General features: G+C 39.7%; 1 protein-coding gene and 1 non-coding gene across 2 annotated transcripts; one reads left to right on the forward strand and one right to left on the reverse strand.

Annotated features, from left to right (window-relative positions):
- Nucleotides 1-4,084: 4,084 nt before the first annotated feature.
- LOC148577303 (small nucleolar RNA R71) lies at nucleotides 4,085-4,192 on the reverse strand. The gene has a single exon (XR_015904031.1). It is a non-coding gene; the product is annotated as a small nucleolar RNA R71 (small nucleolar RNA).
- Nucleotides 4,193-14,055: 9,863 nt separating this feature from the next.
- LOC148577304 (uncharacterized) lies at nucleotides 14,056-14,860 on the forward strand. Its single transcript, XM_088501557.1, has 3 exons — nucleotides 14,056-14,568; nucleotide 14,615; nucleotides 14,664-14,860. The coding sequence occupies exons 1-3, from the start codon at nucleotides 14,056-14,058 to the stop codon at nucleotides 14,858-14,860; spliced, it is 711 nt and encodes a 236-aa protein (XP_088357683.1).
- Nucleotides 14,861-23,152: the final 8,292 nt, after the last annotated feature.

The following is a 23,152-nucleotide window of genomic DNA, read 5'->3' on the forward strand; positions in this document are numbered from 1 at the left end:
CGTAAAAACATCTCTAAAAATTATTTTCTGAGCTACTAGCATAAATGACACTAGTAACATATTTATTATGAGAATAGAACATGTATGATGAGGCCTTAGCATTGCTAAAGTCATCAGAGAATGCTGGTGCTAAGCTGCACCAGTAAATTGTGAACCCGGTTAAACCGGTTTTCTGTTTTTAACTAAAACTGATCAGGTAACCTTATAATATCATTCAAGAGGCTTCTAATACTCATATATTGATGGTATTATCCTATTATCTCTCTTTTCTCATGAATCGAGTCCGGTTTGTCAAACTGAGACTATTTACGAAAAACCGAATCAAAACTCCTAACCGATACGGTTCAAAAACTAGGTTCTTCGTGATTGCGTTATCGAGCTTGCCTCGGGAAAGGTTCTAGCTTAAGGATGACATAATGACAATGAGGATTGAGATACTTGTTGATATAGAAGAGGTGTTCCCTTTAGTGATCTTCTGGTGAAATCCGTGCCTTCGGAAAAGATCTCGCATACTCGAAAATCAGGGTTGTTACATACTTCCATATTCATATTAGCCATTCTTATGTCTTGTAGTATCTCCTTGAATTCGGCTAGCTGTTTTGTTAGAAAATCTAATTGCTGATTGAATTCAGTAACTTGTTCTGCAGGACTGAGTTCAGCAGTTACTGTTTTAGCCTCTTCTTTCATGGAAGACTCACTATTTAGGTACAGATGCTGATTTCTAGCAACTGTATCAATGAGCTCTTGAGCTTCTTCAATTGTCTTTCTCATGTGTATAGATCCACCAGCTGAGTGGTCCAAAGACATCTGAGCTTTCTCTGTAAGCCCATAATAGAAGATGTCTAACTGCACCCACTCTGAAAACATTTCAGAGGGGCATTTTCTTAGCATCTCTCTGTATCTCTCTCAGGCATCATAAAGAGATTCATTAACTCCTTGTTTAAAGCCTTGGATGTTCAGCCTTAGCTGTGTCATCCGTTTTGGAGGGAAATATTGATTCAGGAATTTTTCTGATAGCTGTTTCCATGTCCTTATGCTAGCCTTAGGTTGGTTATTTAACCACCTCTTAGCTTGGTCTTTTACAGCAAATGGGAACAGTAATAATCTGTAGACATCCTGATCTACTTCCTTATCATGTACTGTGTCTGCAATTTGTAAAAACTGTGCCAGAAACTCTGTAGGTTCTTCCTGTGGAAGACCGGAATACTGGCAACTTTGCTGCACCATGATAATAAGCTGAGGATTCAACTCAAAACTACTGACTCCGATGGAGGGTATACAGATACTACTCCTATATGAAGCAGTAGTAGGGTTAGCATATGACCCCAGAGTCCTTCTGGACTGTTCATTTCCACTTAGATCCATGATAGAGAAAGGGAGATGTTGTGAATTGGAGACTCAAATAATATTAAAATATTTTTTTTATTAAATTTTTTTTTTGAAAAAACGGAAATCAAAAAATTAAAATAAAATAAAATGAAAAATGGGTGAGGATTTTCAAAAAATGAAGAGAGAGAAAAAGTGGTTAGGAGGTTTTGAAAAAGATATGAATTTTAAAAAAAATTTAAAAAGGATATGATTTGAAAAAGATATGATTTTTTTAAAAACTTGACAACTAAGATATGATAAGATAAAATTTTGAAATTGAAATCTGAATTTTTATGAAAAATTTCGAAATATTTTCTTAAAAATAGTTAGAAAAGATATTTTTTTTTATTTTTGAATTTTATGATGAAAGAGAAAAACACACAACTTAAAATTTTTAGCTCTAATGCTCCTTTTTTTCGAAAATTTTGGAGGAAAAACACCAAAGAACACCAAACTTAAAAATTTTAAGATCAAAACACAAGGAAGACTCAAGAACACCTTGAAGATTCACAAGAACAACAAGAACATGGAGATAGAACACCAAACTTAAAATTTTTTTTTTTTTTTGCAAACCACAATGAAATTTTCGAAAACTAAAGGAAAATTAACAAGAGAACACTAAACTTAAAAATTGACACAGGATTTAATCAAAGAAAATTACTTTTGAAAAATTTTTAAAAGGAAGATAGCCAATTACCAAGAACATAAGCACAACGCTCTAGCCAATTGAGCTATAAATTTAACGTATTTTAATAAGGTATTTAATAAATAAAATTTTTTGAAAACTGATATTTTGAAAAAGCGCAAGAAAAATAAGAAAAGACACGGAACAAGAAAACTAAAGATCAAACAAGAAAAATTGACAAGAACAACTTGAAGATCAAGGAAGAACAAAGAACATGCAATTCGAAAATTGAAAGACAAAGAAAAGCATGCAATTGACACCAAACTTAAAACATGACACTAAACTCACAGAAAAACTAAAAATTCATAAAGAAAATAAAAGACTCTGACCCAAAAGACAAAATTTTCCTAATCTAAGCAACAAGATGAACCGTCAGTTGTCCAAACTCAAACAATCCCCGGCAACGGCGCCAAAAACTTGGTGCACAAATTGTAAATCACACTTTTCACAACTCGTACCACTAACCAGCAAGTGCACTGGGTCGTCCAAGTAATACCTTACGTGAGTAAGGGTCGATCCCATGGAGATTGTCGGCTTGAAGCAAGCTATGGTTATTTTGTAATTCTTAGTCAGGAGATCAATGATAAGAGTGATTATATTTATAAAGAGCAAAAAGCATAAAATAAATAGTACTTGTTATGCAGTAATGGAGAATAGATTGAGGTTTTGGAGATGCTCTGTCTTCTAAATCTCTACTTTCCTACTATCTTCTTCTTCACGCACGCAGGTCTCCTTCCATGGCAAGCTGTATGCTGGTGGATCACCATTGTCAATAGCTACCATTCGTCCTCTCAGTGAAAATGGTCCAAATGCGCTGTCACCGCATGGCTAATCATCTGTCGGTTCTCACTCATATTGGAATAGGATCTATTGATCCTTTTGTGTCTGCCACTTTGCCCAGCACTCGTGAGTTTGAAGCTCGTCACAGTTATCCCCTCCCAGATCCTACTCAGAATACCACAGACAAGGTTTAGACTTTCTGGATCTCAGGAATGGCCGCCAATAATCCTAACCTATACCACGAAGACTCTGATCATGAACCAAGAGGCTAAGAGATACACACTCAATCTAAGGTAGAACAGAAGTGGTTGTCAGGCACGTGTTCATAGGTTGAGAATGATGATGAGTGTCACGGATCATCACATTCATCACGGTTAAGTACAAGCGAGTATCTTAGAATAGGAACAAGCGTGATTGAATAGAAAACAGAAGTAATTACATTAATTCATCGAGACACAGCATAGCTCCTCACCCCCAATCATGGAGTTTAGAGACTCATGCTGTAGAGATACAATGTAAAACGTGAAAATGTCATGAGATACAAAATAAATCTCTAAAAGTTGTTTAAATACTAAACTAGTAACCTAAGTTTACAGAAAATGAGTAAACTATGATAGATAGTGCATAAATCCACTTCCGGGGCCCACTTGGTGTGTGCTGGGGCTGAGACTTGAGCTTTACACGTGTCTAGGCTGTTTCTGGAGTTAACTGCCAGGTTGTAACCTGTTTTGGGCGTTTATCTCCAACTTGTAACCTGTTTCTGGCGTTTAACGCCAGAATAGGGCAGAGGACTAGAGTTGAACGCCAGTTTTCGTCTTCTAAACTCGCGCAAAGTATGGACTATTATATATTGATGGAAAGCCCTGGATGTCTACTTTCCAACGCAATTGAGAGCGCACCATTTGGACTCCTTTTGCTCCAGAAAATCCACTTTGAGTGCAGGGAGGTCAGAATCCAACAACATATGTATTCCTTTTTCAGCCTCTGAATCAGATTTTTGCTCAGGTCCCTCAATTTCAGCCAGAAATTACCTGAAATCACAGAAAAATACACAAACTCATAGTAAAATCTAGAAGTGTGATTTTTATTTAAAAACTAATAAAAATATATTAAAAACTAACTAAATCATACTAAAAACTATGTAAAAATAATGCCAAAAAGCGTATAAATTATCCGCTCATCAGCTTGACAACCTGGGAAGATGTAATGAATAGGTTCTTAACAAGGTTCTACCCTTCACAAAAAGTAAACAGGCTAAGAACTGAAGTGCAGACATTCAGACAGCAGGATGGTGAGACTCTTTATGAAGCCTGGGAGAGATTCAAAGATTTGACAAGGAAATGCCCCCCTGATATGTTTAATGAGTGGGTGCAAATTCATATCTTCTAGGAAGGGCTGAATCATGAATCAAAGAAGGCTATAGACCACTCATCTGGAGGTTCCCTTAACAAGAAGAAGACCATTGAAGAAGCCATTGATGTTATAGAGACAGTGGCTGACAATGAGTATTTTTATGCCTCAGATAGGAGCAACAATAGGGGAGTTTTGGAATTAAACCATATGGATGCAATCCTGGCTCAGAACAAGATGATCACTAAACAACTGGCTAAATTAACCAAGCAAATAGAGAAGAATCAGGTAGCAGCTATCCACACTCAACCATCACCCCAAGAAGAGTTGGACACAGAAGAAGGAGTTAACTGGAAGGAAGCTAATTACCTTGGAAATTCATCTAGGCAAGCTAATGATCCATACTCTAAAACCTATAACTCTGGTTAGAGGAACAACCGAAACTTTAGGTGGGGGAACCAACAAAACCAAGGCCAAGACCACAGAGCTCATAATCCAAACCAGTATAATAATCCCACTCACCAAAACTCCAACCTAAAACCGTACCAGACCACACAAAACACTTACTCACAGCCACCTTACCAAAACCACCATGACCACTCTCAACACCTCAATTCCAACCAACTATCACAACATGATGAGGACAGAATGGCCAAAATAGATGCTATGATTGTAAATCTTTGCAAAGAGTTTAAAGACATGAAGAAATTCCAGGAGGAAGTAGTATCCAATTTGCAAAACCAAGATGCTGCTACTCAGAAACTTGAAGCACAAATTGGATATTTGTCCAAGCATGCTCCTGGCCACAGTTCAGGGAATGCCACCAAAACAACTTCAAGAGAGGAATGCAAATCTATTACCCTCAGAGGTGGAAGGGAATTGACAGAGAATTCAAAGGAGATTTAAGAGGAGAAAGCATAGGGTAGTTTAGAGGACAAGGAAGAAGCACAAACACCTGTTCCCACTCCATCAAAAGAAAAAGAAGCTCTATGTCCATATGTCCCAAAGGCTCCTTACCCTCAGCGCCTAATGAAGAATGCAAAGGACAGCCAACTCTCCGAATTTTTGGAGATTTTCAAGAAACTTCAAATCAACATTCCCTTTGCAGAAGCACTAGAACAAATGCCACTTTATGCTAAGTTTCTAAAGGAATTGATGACCAAGAAGAGAAGATGGAGGAATGATGAAACTGTAGTTTTAACTGAGGAATGTAGTGCTATCATCCAACATAAATTGCCTCAAAAATTGAAGGACCCAGAAGCTTCCAAATTCCCTGCATCATATGGGAAATAACAGTTGAAAAAGCCTTATCTGACTTGGGAGCTAGTATAAATCTGATGTCTTTAACTATGATGAAAAGAATGAAGATTGAGGAAGCCAAACCAATAAGAATGGCCCTCCAATTGGCAGATCGGTCATTCAAATTCCCTCATGGAATAGTAGAAGATTTTCTAGTGAAAGTAGGAGACTTCATCTTCCCTGCTGACTTTGTGGTATTGGACATGGAGGAAGAAGCTAAGGCTTCAATAATTCTGGGAAAGCATTTTTAGCTACTGCTGGAGCCATCATTAATGTCCAAAAGGGGGAACTTACCCTTAGGTTACATGATGAGAGAATGGTATTCAATGTATTCAAGGCTATGAGCTATCCACCAGAGTCACTAGGAGAATGTATGAGGCTAGATGCAGTGGAAACTGTGGTGAAAGAAACCTTTGAAGAAGCAATTGAAGGATAGACAGAGGGTGAATCCATGTCAAATGTTGAGGTGGCTGATGTCAACTCAGCTGAAGTGTCTATTCTAAGCACATTGGAGGAGAGGAAAAAGGAGAAAGAAGCAACCAAACTGGAGCTGAAAGCACTGCCTCCTACTCTCAAGTATGCATACTTGGGAAGTGACGGAAGTTACCCAGTGATCATCAATTCTTCCCTTAGTCAAGAACAGGAAGAGGAATTAATCAAGGTGCTGCAAAAGCACCAAGATGCCATTGGATGGACCCTTGGTGACTTAAAAGGGATAAGCTCATCCATATGCATGCATAAGATCTTGCTGGAAGATGATTCCAAACCCTCCATTTAAGCCCAAAGAAGATTGAATCCTGTCATAAAAGAAGTGGTCCAAAAAGAAGTGATGAAGCTATGACAGGCAGGAGTCATTTATCTCATCTCAGACAGCCCATGGGTGAGCCCTGTCCATGTGGTTCCAAAGAAAGGAGGGATCACAGTTGTACCCAATGAGAAGAATGAACTCATCCCCACAAGAACAGTAACAGGCTGGAGGATGTGCATTGATTATAGAAAACTCAGTGAGGCAACTAGAAAATATCACTTTCCACTCCATTTCATGGACCAGATGCTGGAGAGATTGGCAGGACATGTATATTACTGTTTTCTTGATGGATATTCGGGTTATAATTAAATAGTGGTTGATCCAAGAGATCAAGAAATGACATCATTTACCTGCCCATATGGAGTTTTTGCTTATAGGTGCATGCCATTTGGATTGTGCAATGCCCCTGCAACTTTCCAAAGATGCATGTTGTCTATCTTCTCAGACATGATTGAAAAATTCATTGAAGTCTTCATGGACAATTTTTTAGTTTTTGGAGATTCCTTTCCCAATTGCCTTAATCATCTTGCCTTAGTATTAAAAAGGTTCCAAGAGACAAACCTAGTTCTAAACTAGGAGAAATGCCACTTTATGGTAATAGAAGGGATTGTCCTTGCCCATAAAATTTCAGAAAAAGGCATAGAGGTAGACAAAGCTAAGGTTGAGTTAATTGAGAAATTACCTCCACCTAGTAATGTCAAGGCAATTAGGAGTTTTTTAGGCCATGCTGGTTTCTATAGAAGGTTTATCAGAGATTTTTCCAAAATTGCAAAGCCTTTGAGCAACCTATTAGTCTTTGATACACCTTTTGTATTTGACCAAAAATGCACACTAGCATTTGAAACACTGAAAAGAGAACTTTCCTCAGCACCTATCATTGTCCCACCTAATTGGAATTTGCCTTTTGAACTGATGTGTGATGCATCAGACTATGCTGTTGGGGCAGTGCTTGGGCAGAGGAAAGGCAATTTAGTGCATGTTATATATTATGCCAGTAAGGTTTTGAATGAAACTCAAAGGAATTATACAACTACTAAGAAGGAACTACTGGCAATAGTGTTTGTATTTGACAAGTTTAGATTATATCTCATTGGATCTAAAGTTATTGTTTTCACTGATCATGTAGCACTAAAATATTTACTTGCAAAACAAGAGTCAAAACCAAGATTGATAAAGTGGATTTTGCTATTGCAGCAATTCAATATTGAGATTAAAGACAAGAAGGGAGTGGAGAACAAAGTAGCAGATCATTTGTCCAGAATTCCCTGTAAAGAAGGTAGCACCCACAAATCAAGTGTCAATGAATTCTTCCCTGATGAGCAATTAATGCTGGTTAATAAGGCACCTGGTTCACAGACATTGCTAATTTTAAGGCTACTGGGAAATTTCCTTTAATGATCAACAAGTATCAAAATAGAAAACTCATCAATGATGCAAAATATTTCATTTGGGATGAGCCATATTTATTCAAATAATGCTCAGATCGATTGCTCAGGATATGTATTTCAGAAGAAGAGGGAAGAGAGGTTTTATGGAATTGTCATGGTTCTTGCTATGGAGGTCATTTTGGAGGAGAAAGTACTGCAGCAAAAGTCTTGCAATGCGGGTTCTTTTGGCCCACCATCTTCAATGATGCACGAGAGCTAGTGAAGAAGTGTAATGAATGTCAGCGGGCTGGAAATTTGCCTAAGAAAAATGAGATGTCACAGCAATTCATCTTAGAACTTGAGTTGTTTGATGTATGGAGAATTGATTTCGTGGGACCATTCCCAACTTCATACTCAAACAACTACATTTTGGTGGCAGTGCACTATGTGTCCAAATGGGTGGAGGCCATTGCAACCCCTACAAATGACAACAAGGTGGTCTTGAACTTCCTCAGAAAGAATATCTTTAGCAGGTTTGGAGTTCCCAGAGCACTCATCAGTGATGGAGGAAGCCATTTTTACAATAGACCACTAGAGACCCTCGTCCTGAGATACGGGGTGAAGCACAAGATTGCCAAACCCTATCACCCCCAAACAAGTGGCCATACAGAAGTATCCAACCGAGAGCTAAAAAGGATCCTAGAAAAGACGGTGGGAGCTTCAAGAAAAGACTGGTCGAAGAAGCTGGATGATGCTCTTTGGGCATACAGAACAGCCTTTAAAACACCAGTTGGGATGTCTCCATATCAACTGGTGTATGGTAAGGCTTGTCACCTGCCATTAGAGCTCGAACACAAAGCTTTCTGGGCTCTCAAGTTATTGAATTTTGATAGTCAAGCTGCTGGTGAAAGGAGGCTCTAGCAACTGCAAGAATTGGAAGAATTTAGATCCCAAGCCTATGAAAATGCCAAAATTTACAAAGAAAAGGTAAAGGAAAGACATGACCTCAAGATGGCACCAAGAAGCTTTGAGGAAGGACAGAGAGTGCTACTTTACAACTCCAGACTGAAACTTTTCCCTGAGAAATTAAGATCAAGGTGGTCTGGCCCTTTTCTTATCACCAAGGTTTCTCTGTATGGAAATATAGAAATTATAGAAGAAAAATCACAGGGGACCTTCACTGTAAATGGACAAAGGCTCAAGCACTACTTGGGTGATATGAAGGAAAGGGATAAGACAAAATACAGACTCGACTGAGAGAGCTAATCGTCAAGCTAGTGACGTTAAAAGAGCACTTGTTGGGAGGCAACCCAACCAAAGGTAATTCACTTTTCATAGCTTGTCAATAAGAGAGTAAGGAGATTTCTCTGCATTGCTAGGAGCTAAGTTTGGTGTTGCACACTGGTGCACGAAATTGTGATCACACTTTTCACAACTCCGCACAACTAACCAGCAAGTGCACTAGGTCGTCCAAGTAATACCTTACGTGAGTAAGGGTCGATCCCACGGAGATTGTAGGCTTGAAGCAAGCATGGTCATCCTGTAAATCTTAGTCAGGCGGATTCAAATGGTTATGAGGTTTTGATAATTAAAAGATAAATAAAACATAAAATAAAATAAGATACTTATGTATTTCATTGGTGGGATTTCAGATAAGCGTTTGGAGATGCTTTGTTGCTTCTGAACCTCTGCTTTCCTATTGTCTTCTTCCAATTAGGCATGCTCCCTTCCATGGCAAGCTGTATGATCCTCTCAGTGAAAATGGTCCAAGTACGATTTCTGCATGGCTAATCAACTGTCAGATTTCTCATCTCAGATGAAAAATACCAGGTACAGCTACCGCACGGCTAATTATCTATCGGTTCTTACTAGTGTCAGAATAGGATCTCTCTATCCTTTTACACACTGTCACTGCGCCCAACATTTGTGAGTTTGAAGCTCGTCACAGTCATCCCTTCCTAGATCCTACTCGGAATACCACAGACAAGGTTTAGACTTTCCGGATCTCAGGCATGCTGCCAATTGATTCTAGCCTATACCACAAAGGTTCTAATCTCACGGACTCGGTCTGTGGATTAGAGACCCAAGAGAATATACTCCGGCTGTCGTCCAATGACTACGTTGAACATCATGTAGACCTCTTGTGGTTGTCAAGCACGCGGATCTTGGCTAAGCGAGTAACGAAGATAGTGGGTGATTGTCACGGGTCACCCCTTCATTCTGACTTAACTGAATTAAGTACGAGAGTATATCTTGGAGAAGGAGTAAGCATGAATTGAAAGAGAAACAATAGTACTTGGACTAAAACCCCAAAGTGGTCCCTAAGATTGGGCGAGTTACCCATACTTGTCCTTAACTTTCAAAATTCCCTAAAAGCATCCCTGACATTTTGCTCCGGGACCCATAGTTTCCTTGCAACCCTTTCCGGCGCCAAGTCAGCAAACGGAGGGATGATCTGGCACCTCCAATGCAACGTTGGAGCCAAGTGAAACGACGCAGTATCAATTTGGCGCCCAATGAAAAAGTAAACGACATCGTTCCTAAGTTGGAGCCCTTGAAAACGGTTTGCCTTCAGCATATTTGTTTGAACAGTCTCACACTTCGTCTCCTCTCCTCCACGCTCAGTCTTCATCTTCCGATTCTCTCATCAATGGCAGCGACTTAACCTCGTCTTCCCCGTCTCCTCCACTGTCACACTTCGTTTGAATAGTTTGCTGCTCCTTTGGAGGCAAGTGGTTTCTCTGTCTTCTGCGTCGTTGAAGGTATGTGTTGGTTAAAATAATTTTCGAATTTATTTCATGAATCAATATATGATGAAGGTGTATGATTGCCTTGTTACTGTGTTGGGTTGTCCTAGAGTTTCATGGCTGCATTACCTTAATGGATTGTATTTAAGGATTTTTGTTAGGGCAAAGGGTTTGGTGTATATATGCTCTATTTTTTGGCAATGAAACAGAGATTTTTTCAATAGTGGGTTAATGCATGTTGGTGACTGTGATATTAACGTATAGGATTTTAATATGATGTTGAAGTCCTCTGGGACGATTGTGTGAGATTTAATCGTTTTGATTTGTTGATGCAGATGGATGTGTTGTTGGATATAATGTTTCATCATGGAGGAAACTTTGAGAAAGATGATGAAGGAAATTTGAGATATATCCCTGATAACTTAACATGCCTAGGTGATCTGGATGAGGATACCTTGGACGTTTTCTTCATAAGGAATTATTACAAGGAGTTAGGCTATGACAAGATCCTTCATTGTTGGTGGCTAGTTCCCGGGAGGACGTTAGAAACTGGATTAAGGAATCTAAACAGTGACAACGAGCTTAGGGAGATGTGTTTCCTTGCTCACAAGAATAATGGATTGGTGGATGTGTATTTTGAGCATGGGGTGTCATCTCTAGATTATTTACAAGATGAGGAGGAAAAGGCTGGCATGGATGCAAAAGAAGAAGGTGCTATGGTCACTCTTAATGACAAAATGAGGAACCCCAGCAGTGAATCCCCCCAAGACAAGGCAACGCCTGTCAACACCATTGACATTCCGAACCCTCCAATTAATCCGACTCCTCCTAGTAATCCAACACCTCCAACTATGCCAGAATCTATCACGAATTCAAAACCTCCAAGTCAGGAGAAGTCTCTTGCCAATCCAAATGATCAATCTCAGGCAAAGCCTGCTACTAATCAAAAGCCAAAACCTCCCACTAATCCACAGCCGAAGCCTCCTACTAATCAATTTGCAAAGCCTCCTACTAATCAATTTGAAAAACCTCTCACTAATCCACAGCCGAAGCCTCCTACTAATCAAAAGCCAAAGCCTCCTACCAATTCAAAGTCGAATCCTCCTACGAAGCCTATTCTCCCTAAAAGTGTGTCAATAGCAACATCCAACTCCACACTGAAATCCACCTTCAAGAAGAAAACGACAACAACCACCCCTAATTTTAGGCCTTGTACGAGGAGTGTTGCTAAGGGAAAGGCGGTGTTGCAAGCACGACAGGAGGGAGGTGATGCACTATCCTCTGATTCATATGATAGTGACGAAGATAGTTTGTATAAGCCAAGGATCGAAGATAGTTCTTCGTCTGATGATGATGATTATGATAATGATGTTTGTAAGGCTAAGACTGTTAAAAAAGATATCAAATTTAAACATGCTCCTGCTGCTGCGTTTGCTAAGGATAAAGAGCAAGTTACTATTGAGGATGATGCATTTGTTGAGGAGGTCTCAGATGGGGATGTGGACCTATGCTTTGTGGGTAGAACAGAGGATGATGCATATAATGCATATGATCCAGGGGCTGACTCAGACGGGGCAAATTCATGGCATTCTGAAGAAATGAAGACTCCCCCCAATTCAGAGGATGAGGGGGCAGATGAGGAGTCCAAAGATTTTTGTCCTGTGTTCAGAGAAGGTATAAGGTTTGGAGAACTACAACTGGAAGTTGGCATGAAATTCAACACAAAATGGGACTTTAAGGAGGCTGTTAGGGAGTTCACAATCCAAGAGGGTAGCCGGATTAGGTTTAGGAAGAATGACAACATGAGGATGAGGGCTACATGTCAGGTGAAAGGATGTCCATTGGTGGTGTATGCATCAAGGGATCATGAAGATACTTGTTGGCAAATAAAGACATTCCTTAATGATCATACATGCCCAAGGAAAGATAAGAAGAGGGCAGCTAACAGAAATTGGGTGGCGAGTAAACTAGTCAAGAAGGTTAGGAAGTACCCCAATTTTAAGCAATGTGATGCTACCACTTACTTCAAGTCAAGGTTTGACTTGACCTTGAACAAGAACTCAATATCAAGGGCCCTCTTTGATGCACAAAATGCTGTGTTCGGGGATGAAAAGGAACAATACAAAATGCTGAGGGATTATGGTCTTACACTTCTCAAGACTAATCGTGGATCAACAGTTGAAATTTGTTGCACTCCCCAACCTGAATATGATCCAGTATTTGATAAAATGTATGTGTGCTTGAGTGTTTGCAAGAGTGGTTTCAAAGCCAGATGCCGACCATTGATTGGACTGGACGGTGCTTTCTTGAAAACTTAATTTGGTGGACAAATTCTATTGGCAGTGGGCCAGGATGCTAATCACCATATCTACATCATAGCGTGGGCAATTGTTGGCGTAGAAAACAAGGAGAATTGGAAGTGGTTTCTTGAGTTGCTACACCAGCACCTTGGAGACTATAGGCAAAATGGGTGGTGCTTTATCTCTGACATGCAGAAGGTATTCTCTAATTCATGAGTATCTTAGAAAATAGTGGATTGTTAGTCATGAGTGGATATGAAAATTGTATGCTTTGTTATATGTTCCATGCGTTGAACATCTATGCTGTTTATTCATCAGGGAATTGTATGCATTGTGTATATTATTAGTTATGAGTAGAGATGAACATTGTCTGCTATTTCTATGCTGAATTTTAATAATGAGGATAAGCCTCGATAGATATGATGGACTTATATGAGTATCGTTTCTCAAAAACAGGGACTATTATGTGTAAATTGTTAGAAGTCAGGGACTATTATGTGTAAATTGTTAGAAGTCAGGGACTGTTATGGTGAGCGTCAATGAGAGTCAGGGTCTATTATGATGATATGGTATTTGGTTTTGTGCACAGGGTTTGTTGACGGTAATGGAAGAGGTGATGCCCCGTGTTCATCACCGCTTTTGTGTTTGGCACTTGTGGCAGAATTTTAACAAGCAATAGAAGGATTTACAACTAAGATCCTTGCTGTGGGAGTGTGCACGAGCCACAACGTATCAAGAGTTCAGAGATAATATGAACAAGATCAAGATTATCAACGAGAATGCATGGGCATATCTATCAAAGTGAGGAGGAGAACACTGGACCAGGAGTCAATTCAGTCACAGGCCTAAATTGGATAGCATATGTAATAATGCATGCGAGGTATTCAACTCAAAAATTAAAGAGGCCAGGGCCAAGCCAATCATTACTTTGCTTGAAGGTGTGAGAATGTTTGTCATGAGAACAATAGCTAAGAACAAGGTAAAATTAGTTAATCATGTGGGTAAGTTGCCGCCAGTAATTCACAGTCATCTGGAGAAAGTGAGAAAAGAGTCAAAATATTGGCACCCAATATGGACAGGTGATACTGGATATGAGAAATTTGAGGTACATGGTTACCCAGCCAACCATGTTGTTGATCTAGGAAAACACCTTTGCACATGTCAATTTTGGATGCTGATAGGTGGATTTTATTTTGTCCAAAGTAACATTCATTCATATATTACTACCTAACACTAAGTACTAACTTGATTAATTGTTGTTTCGGATATAGGAATACCCTATGTGCATGCCTGTGCTGCACTAGCTAGGGTGAACAAAAATCCAGAGGATTTTTGCCACAAACTAGTTACTATGGACTCATATAGGGAGACATATCAGCATCATATTAATCCCATTCCTGGGCAGACTTTCTGGGAGGTTTCAGAATCTCTTAAGCCCCAACCTCCAAAGATTAAGAGGGGGCCAGGTAAGTTACAACAAAAAAGGCGGATAGGCACAGATGAAGCTAAAGGTGGCTCAAAGAAATCCAAACCCACTTCCACCAAGGACAACACAAACCTAAAGAGGCAGCTTGCACCATTCACATGTAGCTACTGTGGGGAAAAAGGACACACAAAGAGGGGTTGTAAAAAGAAAAAACTAGCATATGCTGCTGCTAAGAATACAGCTAGAGCTGAAACTAATGTTGTTGAGGATGGTCTGAATGCTGCTGAACCTGACCCCAATGCTGAACCTGATCCTAATGCCACTGATGATGCCAATGTTGGTAAAGATGCTCCGGCTGATGATGATGACACTAATGTCCAACCAGTTGAAGTTGAGCTTTCTCAACCAATTTACTCTGAACCAGAGGAGTCTCAACAGGTAATCAACTTATTTTTCATCTAATGACAACTTGTAAATTGTTTAGTGTTATGTAATTATAACCGCATCTTCTGATATACTACAATTCTTGTAAGCTGCTGAAGTTTGTACCATCCCTAAGTCAAGACCGGATAAGCTCCCACCAAAGAGAAAATCATCTATCTCACTAACTTCTGCCCATGAGCCAGTTAATCCCATGCAAGGTGCTAGCTCAGGAACAGCTGTAAGACTTGGCAGTATCCTCAAGTTCATTCCCACTCCGGGATTCAAGGCACCTAGGAAGAAAAATTGAAGACTCTTGCTTGTTGTATTGGGAGTTATTTTGTATAAGACAATTTGAAAGTAATTTTGTATACCATGCTTGTTTGGTTAGGTTTACTTTGTTACCAGACATATGGTTATGTTTATTTTGTTAGCAGCACCTTCTTATGGCTTTGTAAGGCAGTCAAAAGTTATGAATCATGACTTTGTTAATTTAAAATGATTAATATATTTTTCTATTGCTATATTTTGCTATTTCTATATATCCAGATTTTCTTTAGTGGTACAAAAATAGTTAGTATCTCCAACAGGTTGGCTAACACAGTTACATGTTGAGCAACTTTTTTTCATTCATGCAAATATTACACATATGAACTCAATCGCATCATTACTCAACATTGAGATCAAAGTTTGCAAAATACCACTAGTAAGAACAATAGCATTACAGAAACAACCACAAACAATAATTTGATCATAAACTTTTGACTCCTAACATCCGATTCTAATTTTTCCAGCCTCCAACCTTCTGTCATCTTCTGCTCATCATTATAGTTAAGACTTTCTGATTTTACAGGGACAGCCTCTTGCCCAACATCTGCCCAAACAAACAAACCACATCATCTTTTACCAATTGTCTGCAGTCAACCAATGTTTCAATAACCAAATTAGAAGTTGGAGAAGGAATGAAAAATCAGGAAAAACCAACAATTAAAGCTAACATTATAATTTGGGCATCCAAAAAAGGGCTTATTTGGGTTGGAATGTGTCCCAGACCACCGGAGCACAGGTCGGAAGCCGCAACCACACCATTCTGGTACACGCATAGCCCTGCTACGATTTTAGGTCTTCGCCCTATATCCATTGCTTGTTGACCGTATCGAGCTCCCACTGGCTTGCCCTTCACCTCCAAACATTACTTCAGAGCTTCAATGGTGGACCAGAATTATGGGACGAAGGAGAGAAGAAGAAATACTATTTATAATAACGATTCTTAACTTTTAGAGTTTTAATGGGACCAGGGACCACATTGGGTACAAAATTCAGATTTGCCACATCAGCTAGCCGTTGCTGGCTCCAGCGTGGCATTGGAGGTGCCAGATCATCCCTCCGTTTGCTGACTTGGCGCCGGAAAGGATTGCAAGGCAACTATGGGTCCCGGAGAAAAATGTCAGGGATGCTTTTAGGGAATCTTGAAAGTCAAGGACAAGTATGGATAACTCGCCCAATCTTAGGGACCACTTTGGGGTTGTAGTCATAGTACTTGCATTAATTCATGAGGAACAGCAGAGCTCCGCACCTTAATCTATGAGGTGTAGAAACTCCACCGTAGAAAATACATAAGAGAAAAAGGTCTAGGCATGGCCGAATGGCCAGCCTCCCAAATGTAACATAAAAGTTAAAAGAGGTTCCAAAACATCTATGAATACAATAGTAAAAAGTGCTATTTATACTAAACTAGTTACTAAGGATTACAGAAAATAAGTAACTAAGTGCAGATAGTGCAGAAATCCACTTCTGAGGTCCACTTGGTGTGTGCTTGGGCTGAGCATTGAGCTTTACACGTGCATAGGCCATTTCTAGAGTTAAATGTCAGCTTGGATGCTAGTTTAGGCGTTTAACTCTAGTTCTGGCGTTTTACGCCAGAAAAGGGTCTCTGGCTGGCATTTAAACACCAGTTTGGGCCATCAAATCTCGGGCAAAGTATGGATTATTATATATTGCTGAAAAGCTCAAGGTGTCTACTTTCCAACGCATTTAAGAACGCGCCAATTGGGCTTCTGTAGCTCCAAAAAATCCACTTCAAGTGCAGGAGGGTCAGAATCCAACAGCATCTGCAGTCCTTTCTCAGCCTCTGAATCAGATTTTTGCTCAGGTCCTTCAATTTCAGCCAAAAAGTACCTGAAATTACAGAAAAACACAAAAACTTATAGTAAAGTCTATAAATGTGATTTTTGCATAAAAACTAATAAAAATATAATAAAAAGTAATTAAAACATACTAAAAACTACTTAAAAACAATGCCAAAAAGGGTATAAATTATCCGCTCATCACAACACCAAACTTAAATTGTTGCTTGTCCCCAAGCAACTAAAAACAAAATAGGATAAAAGGCAGAGAATATAGAATAAATTTCAAAAATATCAATGAAGATTAGTTTCAATTAGATGAGCAGGACTAGTAGCTTTTTGCTTCTGAACAGCTTTGGCATCTCACTTTATAGTTTGAAGTTCTGAATGATTGGCATCCATAGGAACTCAGAATTTAGATAGTGTTATTGATTCTCCTAGTTCAGTATGTTGATTCTTGAACACAGCTACTTTATGAGTCTTGGCTGTGACCCTAAGCATTTTGTTTTCCAGTATTACCACCGGATACATAAATGCCACAGACACATAACTGGGTGAACTTTTTCAGATTGTGACTCAGCTTTGCTAGAGTCCCCAGTTAGAGCTTCCCAGAGTTCTTAAGCACACTCTTTTTGCTTTGGATCATGACTTTAACTGCTTAGTCTCAAGCTTTTCACTTCACACCTTCACGCCACAAGCACATGGTTAGGGACAGCTTGATTTAGCTGCTTAGGCCAGGATTTTATTCCTTTGGGCCCTCCTATCCATTAATGCTCAAAGCCTTGTATCCTCTTTACCCTTGCCTTTTAGTTTAAAAAGCTATTGGCTTTTTCTGCTTGCTTTTTCTTTTTCTTTCTTTTTTTCTTTATTTTTCGCCATTATTTTTCGCAAGCTTTGTTTTTCACTGCTTTTTCTTGCTTCAAGAATCAATTTTCTGATTTTTCAGATTATCAATAATGTTTCTCTTTTTTCATTATTCTTTCAAGAACCAACAATTTTAACATTCATAAACTTCACTATAAAAAATATGCACTGTTCAAGCATTCATTTAGAAAACAAAAAGTATTGCCACCACATCAAAATAATTAAACTAATTTCAAGATAGAATTCAAAATTCATGTGCTTTTTTTTTCTTTTTCAGAAAACATTTTTTCATTTAAGAAAGGTGAAGGATTCATGGAACATTCATAGCTTTAAGACATAGACACTAAACACTAATGATCATGTAATAAAGACACAAACATAGACAAAACATAAAGCAAAAAAAAACCGAAAAATAGAAAAATAAGAACAAGGAAATTAAAGAATGGGTCCACCTTAGTGACGGTGGCTAGTTCTTCCTCTTGAAAATCCTATGGAGTGCTTGAGCTCCTCTATGTCTCTTCCTTGCCTTTGTTGCTCATCTCTCATGGTCTTTTGGTCCTCTCTGATTTCATGGAGGATGATGGAGTGCTCTTGGTGCTCCACTTTTAGTTGCTCCATGTTGGAACTCAATTCTCCTAAAGAGGTGTTGAGTTGCTCCCAATAGTTGTGTGGAGGGAAATGCATCCCTTAAGGCATCTCAGGGATTTCTTGATGAGGGTTTTCCTCATGCTCTTGTTGAGGTCCATGAGTGGGCTCTCTTATTTGCTCCATCCTCTTTTTAGTGATGGGTTTGTCCTCTTCAATGAGGATGTCTTCCTCTATGACAATTCTGACTGAATTGCATAGGTGACAGATGAGATGAGGAAAGGCTAACCTTGCCAAAGTGGAGGGCTTGTCAGCCACCTTGTATAGTTCTAGAGGTATGATCTTATGAATTTCCACTTCCTCTCCAATCATGATACTATGGATCATGATAGCTCGATCCACAGTTACTTCGGACCGATTGCTAGTAGGAATGATAGAGCGTTGGATGAACTCCAACCATCCCCTAGCCACAGGTTTGAGGTCAGGCCTTCTCAATTGAACTGGCTTGCCTTTTGAGTCTCTCTTCTATTGTGCTCCTTCCACACAAATGTCTGTGAGGACTTGGTCTAACCTTTGATCAAAGTTGACTCTTCTAGTGAAAGGATGAGAATCTCCTCTCATTATTGGCAAGTTGAGTGCCAACCTCAGTTTTCGGACTGAAATCCAAGTATTTCCCCCGAACCATTGTGAGCCAATTCTTTGGGTTCGGGTTTACACTTTGATTATGGTTCTTAATGATCCATGCATTAGCATAGAACTCTTGAACCATTAAGATTCCGACTTGTTGGATGGGTTGGTGAGAGCTTCCCAACCTCTTCTTCGAACCTTACGTCGGATCTCCGGATATTCACTCTTTTTGAGCATGAAGGGGACCTCGGGGATCACCTTTTTCTTGGCCACAACTTCATAGAAGTGGTCTTGATGGACTTTTGAGATGAATTTTTCCATCTCCCCTGACTCGGAGGTGGAAGAAATTGCCTTCCTTTTCCTCTTTCTAGAGGTTTTTCCGGCCTTAGGTGCCATTAATGGTTATGGAAAAACAAAAAGCAGAGCTTTTTTCCACACCAAACTTAAAAGGTTTGTTCGTCCTCGAGCAAAAGAAGAAAGAAATGAGGAGAAGAAGAAGAAATAGAGGAGATTGAAGGGTGTTTTGAATTTGGCCAAGGGGGTTTAAGTGTTTATGATGTGTAAAATTGAAAGTGGTAAGGAGGGGTATTTATAGGGTAAGAGAGAGGGGAAAGTTGTGTATGAAGGAGTTCAGTTTAAGAGGAAAATGTTTTGAATTTGAATGGTGAGGTAGGTGGGGTTTTATGATGGGTTTTTGGGGAATAGTGGATGGATATGAGTAGTGAAGAGATTATGGGGAAGAGGGTAGGATTTGATAGGTGAATGGTGTTTGGGGAATACGTGTTGATGTGATTGGTCAAAGGTATTTGGGGAAGAGTATAATGGAAAGGTGTGAAGAGCAGAGAAAGAGAGGTGGGGTAAGTGGGGATCCTGTGGGGTCCACAGATCCTGAGGTGTCAAGGAATTCTGGTTCCTGCACCTTTCTGGCGTTTAAACGCCCTCTGTGTGCCATTTCTAGCGTTTAACACCATCTCTGCTACCTTTTCTGGCGTTAAACACCAGGCTGATGCCCTTTTCTAGTGTTTAATGCCCTCCAGACACCCTTTTCTGGCGTTTAATGCCAGTCTGTCTGCCAATTCTGGCATTTAACACCCAGAATGCTGCTAGACTGGGTGTTAAATGCCCATTCTACTATCCTTACTAGCGTTCAAACGCCAATAAGCCTGTCCTCCATGGTGTGCTATTTTTGATGCTGTTTTTGATTCTACTTTAATTCTGCAGCTATTTTCGTGACTCCACATGATCATCAACCTAAAGAAGACATAACATGACAATGGAAAACAAATGTCTATAAAAATAAATATAATTAAATAACATTGGGTTGCCTCCCAATAAGCGCTTCTTTAATGTCAATAGCTTGACAGTGAGCTCTTAGAGAGCTCCACAGAGATTCAGAGCTTAATGGTGGCCTCCCAACACCAAACTTAGAAGTTGAGTGTGGGGGCTCTGTTTGACTCTGTATTGAGAGAAGCTTTTCATGCTTCCTCTCCATGGTTACAGAAGAAGATCCTTGAGCCTTAAACACAAGGTAGTCCTCATTCAATTGAAGGACTAACTCTCCTCTGTCCACATCAATCACAACCTTTGTTGTGGCTAGGAAGGGTCTTCCAAGGATAATGGATTCATCCTCATCCTTCATAGTGTCTAGGATTATGAAGTCAGCAGGGATGTACAGGCCTTCAACCTTCACTAAGACATCCTCTACAAGTCCATAAGCCTGTTTCATTGATTTGTCTGCCATCTCTAGTGAGATTCTTGCAGCTTGTACCTCAAAGATCCCTAGTTTCTCCATTACAGAGAGTGGCATAAGGTTTATTCCTGACCCTAGGTCACACAAAGACTTCTCAAAGGTCATGGTGCCTATGGTACAGGGTATTAAGAACTTTCCGGGATCCGGTTTCTTCTGAGGTAATTTTAGTTGAACCAAGGCATTCATTCATTGATGAGCAATGGAGGTTTATCCTCCCAAGTCTCATCACCAAATAGCTTAGCATTAAGCTTCATGATTTCTCCTAGACACCAAGCAACTTGATCTTTAGCAACATCTTCATCCTCTTCAGAGGAAGAATACTCATCAGAGCTCATGAATGGTAACAGTAAGTTCAGTGGAATCTCTATGGTCTCTGTATGAGACTCAGATTCCTTTGTTTCCTCATTAGGGAATTCCTTAGTGGTCAGTGGACGTCCATTGAGGTCTTCCTCACTGGAAATCACTGCCTCTTCCTCCTCTATAGGTTCGGCCACTTTGGATATATTGATGGCCTTGCACTCTCTCTTTAGATTCTCTTCTATATTGCTTGGGAGAGTACTAGGAGGGATTTTAGTAACTCAGCTGACCCACTTGTGCCTCCAAATTACTGATGGAGGACCTTGTGTCAGTCATAAAACTGAGAGTGGTCTTAGATAGATCAGAGACTATGGTTGCTAAGTCAGAGAGGCTCTGCTTAGAATTCTCTGTCTGTTGCTGAGAAGATGATGGAAAAGGCTTGCTATTGCCAAACTTATTTCTCCCACCATTATTATTATTGAAGCCTTATTGAGACTTCTGCTGATCCTTCCATGAGAAATTTGGATGATTCCTCCATGAAGGATTGTAAGTGTTTCCATAGGATTCTCCTATGTAATTCACTTCTTCCATTCTAGGATTCTCAAGGACATAAGCTTCTCCTTAAGATAAAGCTTCCTTAGTACTATCGGATGCAGCTTGCATTCCAGTCAGATTCTAAGAAATCAAATTGACCTGCTGAGTCAATATTTTATTCTGAGCCAATATGGCATTTAGAGTATCAATCTCAAGAACTCCTTTATTCTGAGTCATCCTATTATTCACAGGATTTCTTTCAGAAGTGTACATGAACTGGTTATTTGCAACCATCTCAATGAGTTTCTGGGCTTCTGTAGGGGTTTTCTTCAAATGAAGAGATCCACCAGCAGAGTGGTCCAATGACATCTAGGACAATTCAGACAGACCATCATAAAATATACATAAGATGCTCCATTCTGAAAGCATGTCAGAAGGACACCTTCTGATCAATTGCTTGTATCTTTTCCAAGCTTCACAGAGGGATTCACCTTCCTTCTGTCTGAAGGTTTGGACTTTCAGTCTAAGCTTGCTTATCTTTTGAGGTGGAAAGAATTTGGCCAAGAAAGCATTGACCAACTTTTCTCAAGAGTTCAGGCTTTCTTTAGGTTGTGAGTCCAACCATATCCTAGCTCTGTCTCTTACGGCAAAGGGGAAAAGCATAAGTCTATAGACCTTGGGATCAACCCCATTGGTCTTAATGGTGTCACAGATTTGCAAGAATTCAGCTAAGAACTGATGAGGATCTTCCAATGGAAGTCCATGAAACTTGCAATTATGCTGCATTAGAGAAACTAATTGAGGCTTAAGCTCAAGGTTGTTTGCTCCAATTGCAGGAATTGAGATGCTTCTTCCATAGAAGTCAGAAGTTGGTGCAGTAAAGTCACCAAGCATCTTCCTTGCATCTCCACCATTGTTGGTGGGTTCAGCTACCATGTCTACTTCTTTTTTGAAATTTTCTATAAGGTTCTCTTCTTTTTCATATGAGCAGGAACAGGGATAAAGACATTCTTATTGAAGCTGATCCTGAACCTGAAAGGACTCTTAAGAGGAAACTAAGAGAAGCTAAAGCACAACCCTCTGGAGAGGGTCTGATAGAAATTTTTGAAAAAGAAGGAGACATGGCCGAACCCAATAACAATGGTGGAGATGCAAGGAAGATGCCTGGTGACTATATTGCACCCTCTTCTAACTTCTATGGAAGAAGCATTTCAATCCCTGCCATTGGAGGAAACAACTATGAGCTTAAGCCTCAATTAGTTTCTCTAATGTAACAGAATTACAACTTTCATGGACTTCCATTAGAAGATCCTCATCAGTTCTTAACTGAATTCTTGCAAATCTGTGACACTGTCAAGACCAATGGAGTTGATCCCGTGGTCTACAGGCTTATGCTTTTCCCTTTTGCTGTAAGAGACCGAGCTAGAACATGGTTGGATTCACAACCTAAGGAAAGCCTGAACTCTTGGGAAAAGCTGGTCAGTGCTTTCCTGGCCAAATTCTTTCCACCTCAAAAGATGAGCAAGCTTAAAGTGGAAATCCAAACCTTCAGACAAAAGGAAGGTGAGTTCCTCTATAATGCTTGGGAAAGATATAAGCAATTGATCAAAAGGTGTCCTACTGACATGCTTCCAGAATGGAGCATCATATGTATATTCTATGATGGCCTGTCTGAGTTGTCAAAAATGTCATTGGACCATTCTGCAGGAGGATCTCTTCATCTGAAAACCCCTGCAGAAGCTCAGGAACTCATTGAAATGGTTGCAAATAACCAGTTCATGTACACCTCTAAGAGAAATCCTGTGAACAATGGGACGCC

This window comes from Arachis ipaensis, chromosome B1, assembly GCF_059453495.1.
Source record: "Arachis ipaensis isolate K30076 ecotype BB chromosome B1, ASM5945349v1, whole genome shotgun sequence".
In the NCBI taxonomy this organism is placed as follows: domain Eukaryota; kingdom Viridiplantae; phylum Streptophyta; class Magnoliopsida; order Fabales; family Fabaceae; genus Arachis; species Arachis ipaensis.

Excerpts from the sequence above, each read along its gene's own strand:
- LOC148577304 (XM_088501557.1), top strand. The coding sequence starts at position 14,056 with ATGGACTCATATAGGGAGACATATCAGCATCATATTAATCCCATTCCT.